The 8,188-nt window shown below is 32.5% G+C and overlaps 1 protein-coding gene across 1 annotated transcript; it reads left to right on the top strand.

Moving 5' to 3' along the window:
• On the top strand, window positions 1–1,166 carry LOC120163416. Its single transcript, XM_039173355.1, has 6 exons — window positions 1–211; window positions 299–410; window positions 501–583; window positions 669–779; window positions 865–976; window positions 1,067–1,166. Exons 1-6 carry the CDS (start codon window positions 1–3, stop codon window positions 1,164–1,166), a joined length of 729 nt encoding a protein of 242 aa, XP_039029286.1.
• Window positions 1,167–8,188: the final 7,022 nt, after the last annotated feature.

Raw genomic sequence — 8,188 nt, 5'->3', positions numbered from 1 at the left:
ATGCTTCCTCCTGTCTCTGATGCAGAAAAACTTGTTTGGAGTGTCTTAGAAGCCGAGCGCCCATCCATCAGGTTCTCTTTGAAATGGCTTTATGATAGCTATTCTCCCAACTGGAATTTCATTATGTTATCAGTACTACATAATATGAAAATGGAATTGCAGGACAAAACTCTTACTAAGGCAAACAAAGTTGTCCTTGGTAAACATGAAGGTAATTGGGCTTTACATAATATGATGCAATTTAGGCTCCATGAGGTAGTGTTAATAGTCGTTTAATATATACTTCTCTGTTCTGCAGATTCTTTGATGCATAGAGTGGCAGTTGCAGAAATTTTGTATGTCTTGGATCCTACTAAGAAACTTGAAGATGTTAAGTTAATTGAAGATTCATCCAATAAAGTTGTCTCAAAGTAATGCTTTTAGTGTATCAACTTTTGTGACTTTTTTATGTTGATTCCATGTAATTCAAAGTGATCTCATTGTTTCTCTTACTAATTCAGCAATGGAGCACTTGGAACAGTAATGAGGTGGAAACTCAAGGACTGTATTGCAGTCCATAAGCTTAGACTCGATGCCTCCTCCAGTCTCTGATGCAGAAAAACTTGTTTGGAGTGTCTTAGAAGCCGAGCGCCCATCCATCAGGTTCTCTTTGAAATGGCTTATGATAGCTATTCTCCCAACTGGAATCATTCTGTTATCAGTACTACATAATATGAAAATGGAATTGCAGGACAAAACTCTTACTAAGGCAAACAAAGTTGTCCTTGGTAAACATGAAGGTAATTGGGCTTTACATAATATGATGCAATTTAGGCTCCAGAGGTAGGTTAATAGTCGTTTAATATATACTTCTCTGTTCTGCAGATTCTTTGATGCATAGAGTGGCAGTTGCAGAAATTTTGTATGTCTTGGATCCTACTAAGAAACTTGAAGATGTTAAGTTAATTGAAGATTCATCCAATAAAGTTGTCTCAAAGTAATGCTTTTAGTGTATCAACTTTTGTGACTTTTTTATGTTGATTCCATGCAATTCAAAGTGATCTCATTGTTTCTCTTAATAATTCAGCAATGGAGCACTTGGAACAGTAATGAGGTGGAAACTCAAGGACTGTATTGCAGTCCATAAGCTCTTAGACAATGTCTTACTTATCAAGATGTTACTTTGAGTGAGTATATTTCTAATTCTCCACATAAATTGGGGTTTACTAAAATTTGGGCCAAACTATTAACGTATTATGAAATTAATTGCTCTGTTATTTTATAAATGTTTTTTTAATAAAAATCTTAATGATATTGAAATTTGGTACACTGTATTTTATACTGTAGGAATAGTTGTTTCAATATAATGCCTTAATTATTTTCCCTTTATATAGATATGGTTTCAACATCATTTAGTGCTCTTTTATATGATTTCAAAGTCATTTCTCTGATTAAACCCTATTCATAGGTATCTTATTAGACAAATGCCGTACTTCTGAAGACAATTTGTAGTAGTAGTCTCTAGTCTTTTCTTAGGTTTTGATATTTCTTGTTTCTGGTCTCACTTGCTGGACATATTTAGTGCGCACCCTTTTGCTCATTCTCATTAGAAGAGTTGTCAGACCTGAGTATATGACAGTCTGTCCTACAGATGGTGGAAATTTGCATATATGCGCTATTATAATGCCTTCTGATGTTTAGTAATTTAGTGGTTCTTATTTGTTGAATCTCAATGCAGGCTTTATGTTTGAATTGTAAGGATTTGGTAAAGTCGGAAATGTTTGGCACTGTTAGCCATCGAATTCCCTTTGGCTTTACCACTGATTGTATGCTTTCTTAATGCAGGATATTTGCTGAATGATGCAATGATGCTTGCTGAATTGGTACATTAATGCTTGCCGGTTGTGTTGTCTATTACTCATTGATGCCTTGTAAATTATTGTTGGTTGACTTAAATCAATTTTTGAACCTTATAAATTCTTATCTAAATAGTTACTCATGTGGAATTATGTTGATGGCATTTGGCTTTTAAAGTTAGAAAGTTACTCATAATTAAACATGTTCAGCATTTAGGTATAAAAACTCGATGATGATATTTCTGGTAGTATATTTAGATTTTTTAGCCTTGTAAACGTTAGCTATAAGATATGAGTATTTATTTCAACATAAATTATTTGTTTAGTTGATTTTATTGTAATTTTAGTGTTTTCAAGTGTAATAAAATACTTTCATTTATAATTTTTTTAGTATTTGTAATGTTATTCAAGTTTTTAATCTTTAATAAGTTTTAATATATTTTGATTTTAAAATTCAAGTTAAGTTTACTAAAATTATTAATCAATTTTCACATTAAAAGTAAATTTGATTTATGAATATTTAAACCAATTAATATAATTTAATAAAATCAAGTTCATAAGATAATTTTAAATTAATTTAGTGATTATAAATAAAATTGATAAATAAGAAATATAAAGAATATTATGAATTGGAATTAAGATAAAAACTAAATTTTAATATACAAAATTTAATTAATATAAAATTAAATTTCAAAAAGTAATCATAATTTAATTATCATAAGTTATTATAAATTTAAAATAACATAATTATATTAATGTAATTTTACTAATAAGTTAGGATCATATCAGATTACTTAACATGTTATATCATTTACAGGTTGAAAATAGGTCGGGTATATATTTATGTACCAGGTCAATCTCGGGTTCGGGTTCATATCAGTCGGATGCAATTCGAGTATCATTTCGGTTCAATTCGGGTTCAAGTCGTTCCAGGTCAGATGCAGGTCGGGTTCAGATCCACAATTTTCATGACCAACTCGGGTTCAGGTCAACACCAGTTTCAACTTAAGTCTATTTTCGATCGTCATAGCGCATGTCAAAAATAATTTTAACTTGAGTCGGTTTCAGTAGATGTAGGTTTTTAATATTTTATGTGTGTGTGTTTGTTTCAAGTAAAATAGGTTAGTCACATAAAATCAATTACAAGTCAAAGTAAAAATTCTCTCTTTTTTTTTCGTGAAATGATTTATCGAGTGTTTTACGATAAATCATTTTCTCAATTCTCTCAGCTCTCATCTTCTTATCTCACCATTATCGTTTCTTTCTAATTTTCTGTCTCTGATCGATACTCTCAACACTTTTTAACCAATGACTTTTAATTACGACCTCACCATCATAATTCTTATAGATAATTTTTCTTTTGATCTATTTTACAAAGAAATTATCGTGAATCATTGTTTCAGAAAAAAAAAAACTTTAAACCTTTCATAACATCAAATTCATTTAATTTTAATTTTTATTAAGAAATTATGGATGTTTTCAAGGATTTGAGTCTTTTTTTTTACTTGATTCCTACATAATTGACACATCTCTTGACTAGTGATACCAACGTGAATATTCAAATTAGAATAATCATAAAATACTATGACGGGATGTTTTAATTTAGGGTTAACTACTTCAAATACTACAACATTTAAGTGTTGACTCGTTTATACCACCAACGTTTTAGTTTTGCCAATTTTAACACTAACATTTACTTTTAAGTGCAATATATCACTCCGCCGTTAATGATTTAACGACACGATGACTTGGCAACGGTATGTTGTGACATCGTTGATGTGGATGCCTCATCTAAACGACGTCGTTTTGATGTTTATGTTTTAATGCCCAGAATACCTAAAATGATGTCGTTTTGCTTGAACCCTAATTTTCCTAGGGACTAAACTCAAATTTCCCATTATTTTTTTCTCTTCTTCTTACTCATATTCATCTCATCTCCTTTTCCATGGTTTTCTTGGCAACCAAACTGTCACCATCTGACAGCGACACATTCGTTCATCGCTAAATCTAAGAACTTCTCAACGAAGGGTTATCGTAAAATCTGGCATCAACTCCATCAACGAAAGATGAAGTTTGCCTTTTCTGTTTGTAGCGAATAACACTTGCACGATGCTGGTGAAAACACTTCCTTGGCTTTAAATATACAAAAAGTCTCACTCCGATGAAGAACAAAACAATGGTGACAACCGAGCAAAGCGTTGGGATTCAAGCCCTAATGCCCAACTAATATCATTTTGGATATAAACCACAGTAGTTTGAGCGATCATTAAGATGACCGTTTGAGTGTTTTGAGCGATCATCAAGATGACCATTTGAGTGTGTAGTATAAATGTAGAAACTCTTGTTTTCTTTTCGTTCTTCTTCGATCGTCAAATCGAATTGATCAACGGTGAAGGGAACACAACAAGGTTTGATTTTCCGTTTTTCGATGGATAATTAGAATATCTCGATAACCAAAACACTGAGTTGGGCATTGTTGTAGGGTATGCATTAGCCGAGTTGCAGTTCCTTGTTAGCTTACGACGGAGGGTACAACAGTGAAAGTAAAGTCGTCAACATCGTGATTATCATTCTCTACCAATCAGTGGTTGAAATCACATGTTATTGATTATGTTCAAATAATATATTTAAAATTTAGTTAAACATGCATGACTTAGGATATATATATACACACACCAGGATAATTGACAAGGATCCTAAACAATGGTCCAAAATTTGCCGATGAATGCATCGGAAAATATGCATCGATTTTATGGCGAACAAAAGCGTTCAATGAAGGACAAGTTCTCAGATTTAGCGAAGAACGTCATAGTGAAGATGATAACCGAAAAGATAAGGTGTTCCTGACGAGATAAACGACGAACGATCCAAAAGATGCCAGATGGTGACCATTTGGATGTCAAGAAAACCATGGAAAATGAGATGCAGATGATGATGTGGAGGAAGAAGAGAAAAAAATAATGGGAAAATTTGAGTTTAGTCCTTAGGAAAATTAGGGTTCAAGCAAAACGACGTCATTTTGGGTCTTTGAGCACTAAAATAGAAACGTCAAAACGACGTCGTTTAGATGATGTATCCACGTCAGCGACGTCACGACATGTCGTTGCCATGTCATTGTGCCGTTAAATCATTAAAGGCGGAGTGATATAATTGCACTTAAAAGTAAACGTCAGTACTAAAATTGACAAATTAAAATGTTGGTGGTATAACGAGTCAGCGCTTAATATTAGTGGTATATGAAGTAGTTAACCCTTTAATTTATTGAACACAGTAAATCTTATATGCAATTAGGTCTCCCAACAACTACGGGCAAAATCGATCAAATATGACAGAATTCCTATATGTTGTAGCTTTAAGATTATTCTTTTAAATAGGGTACCTTGAACAGTAAAAAAAAAAAACACACATGGAGTTCTGTATAATCCTGGGAAGACGCATGGAACAATGGGCTGAGAAGGCATGAGTATGCACTAGTCATGGGAGCATGAAGAAGACGTAAAATATTTCATGCGTCTTCACGAAGATACAAGATTGTCTAATTGTCTTTCCAGTTTCACTGTTCCTTTCACTATGATTAAAAAATAATTTTTCATGCACATCAATGGAGCAAATTTTTTCACCATATTATCTGAGAATATTGCCGTGATCTACTATTATCCTAATAATTTTTGCTTTGCGGAGACGATGGCGTTTGGATCACTGAAGTCGATTCTTTTACAAGCAGGGCACCTTCATGCGATTTTGATATACTATTGGTCGTATATCTTTAATATGCTTATATTTTTCACATGAAAAACATATAATAGGAAGACATTCATATTTAATTATCCGAATGCGTTCATTGATAACTAATTTAGAGACTAAGAGCTTGTTTAAATCAAGTCTAACGACCACTCTCGTAAAGCGACCTCCCTTATCTCTCTCTGTCAGTTTGATCATTAAATTTAATAATATGACTAATATTCTCATTTATTTCAATGACGAAGTCTCTTTTAAAATAATTGGTAAATTTATAAATAGATCTAAACGTTCACTTTACATAAATAGGGTTGAAAAGTTGAAAAATCTAACCTTGAAGGTTCAACTGGCAATAATGGTAAAAATGTCAATTTGAATTATGGGATTATTTTCGCCTTTTATAATGTATAGGGTTAGTTTGCTAAATTTTATGTAAAGAGACTAAAAATAAATGATATATTGTATAGGGACTGTATGCTACTTTTACCCAAAGTATAGGGGTTTGTTTATTGTTTTCCCCCAAGACAAACTAGTGTCTCTTAGCGATTGACCCACCCAAATTCTCATTCGGATTTTGACCCAAATCTCATCCATAATCCAAAATCCAAACTCCGATCCACTCTCCTTCTCTCCTTCAGGTTTTTGTCTGTTATAAACAGAATCCAAACCCTAAAACCTTCCGGATCATCCGATTGGACCAACCTGTGGAGCCAAACTTTGGTTATCTGGGTATAATTTATTTTCCTGCATGTTTTATTTGATTGAATTTTGATCGAATCCCTTTGGTATTTGGCAAAATAAACAGTTTTATTGATGGGTTTTCTTTTCAATATTAAAAGCTTTATCTTTTGAGAATTATTTATCTGAATTGAATGTGAATTTGGTGCTTTTTATCTTTAACTTTTGTTGGGATTTTGTTATATTTGCGTTTAATTCGTTAGAAGAACCTTTTTTTTTGAGGAATTCAATTGAAAATTGGGTTTTCTTAGAATTGTTTATCTTCAATCGACTTTCATTTTGGTGGATTTATTATAATTAAAGAATTTTATTGGCTGCTTTTCTTTTCTGGAACTTGCCTAAAAGTTTGTCTTTTTAATCGTTGCTTTGCTAATTGTTTCTTTTATCTTTAGTTAGTGGATTTTTTAATATTTCTTTTATCTTGTTAGTGGATTTTTAATATTGTTTTGTGTCTTTAATTTTTTTTTATCAATGATCATTTGTTCTTACAAAGTTCTAGATAAATACCATTTCCGAAAAAAGGTCGAATCACATTTTTCTTTGAATAGAACCTATAGATTACATTGACAACATTTTATTTGGAAATAATATTCTCCAAGTAATTGCAAAGGTAACTAAAGAAGTTTAAGTTCAGTACGCTTTGGACGAGTTCTTGAACTCTATTACGAGCTACGCCTTTCGGTTGCTGCTATTAGCCTCCATTAAATTCCTACATAGAGAAGGAACTTGTCTGGAAATTGAATCTAGAACTAGGATACGGTTAAAACATTTGCCTCAAGTGGCTTGGAGCCTCTTCTAATTTTCGGATTTGAGTTATTGAAAACAAAGAACTATATGTTACTATAGATTAGAACAAATTTTCAGCCTTACAGTGTCGTCTTATTGACGGAGTTGCAATGGAGATATTTTGTGAAATTATTTTCTTTTGATAGCAGATTTAGGATGAAAGTCAAGATAAAGAAATCGTCACTTGTAATTTTTCTCTTAACATAATTCTTATTTCTCTCGAATTGTGTGTGCATGCGTGGTTGGAGGTGATTTGGGAGAAATGAAAGTAAATAATATAATTCTTGTATGACTTTGCCAATATGCCAATTTGTTTTCAATAATCATGTTTCTGAAACTCTCACATTGTATGTGAATCATGGCGTCCCTGTATATCTGTTGTTGCAATCCAAACAGTGTGATATTGAATTTACTTCATATAACTTTCTCCTGCGGTTTTGATTACTTTCCACACTCTCCCATGGTTGTTGGTATTTTTTCTGCTCCGACTTATCCTAGTTGCAAGGGTACACCAATTTGCATATTGCAGCACTTGGGGAATAAAATTGCATTTTTGTACTATGCTGCTTGTGCTTTTTCAGCAACTTATTATCAATACTTAAACTGGATTTTTATTTAACACTTAATGATTCATTCATTTTAGGATTAATTGATTATTTAAGGTTCTTTTGGTGCGTATTTGATGTTTCATGTCCTGAAGTTATGTTGTGAATTAATCGGTAGTTTATTCAAAAGGCAACTATTTTGACATATGACTTCACTTTTAATATCCAGACTTTGGTTCGTTTGAAGCCTATGCGATGGAAGTGGCTAATGAATCCACTGCTAAGAAACCAAAGAGATTGACTTCTGTTGTATGGAACCACTTGAAAGGGTCAAGAAAGCTGACATATGTTATGCAGTGTTCATTGTAACAAGAAATTAAGTGGATCGAGTAATAGTGGAACCACCCATCTAAGGAATCACTTAATGCGGTGCTTGAAAAGATCAAACTACGATGTTTCCCAACTACTTGCAGTGAAGAGAAGGAAAAGGAAAATACCCTTACCATTGCGAATATCACTTACGAAGGGCAAAGAAAGGACGATTAT

The sequence above is a fragment of the Hibiscus syriacus genome, unplaced genomic scaffold (assembly GCF_006381635.1).
Source record: "Hibiscus syriacus cultivar Baekdansim isolate YM2019G1 unplaced genomic scaffold, ASM638163v2 tig00111445_pilon, whole genome shotgun sequence".
Classification (NCBI taxonomy): Eukaryota; Viridiplantae; Streptophyta; class Magnoliopsida; order Malvales; family Malvaceae; genus Hibiscus; species Hibiscus syriacus.
Note: the sequence above shows the minus strand (reverse complement) of the source record. Positions and strands in the feature narration are given on the sequence as shown.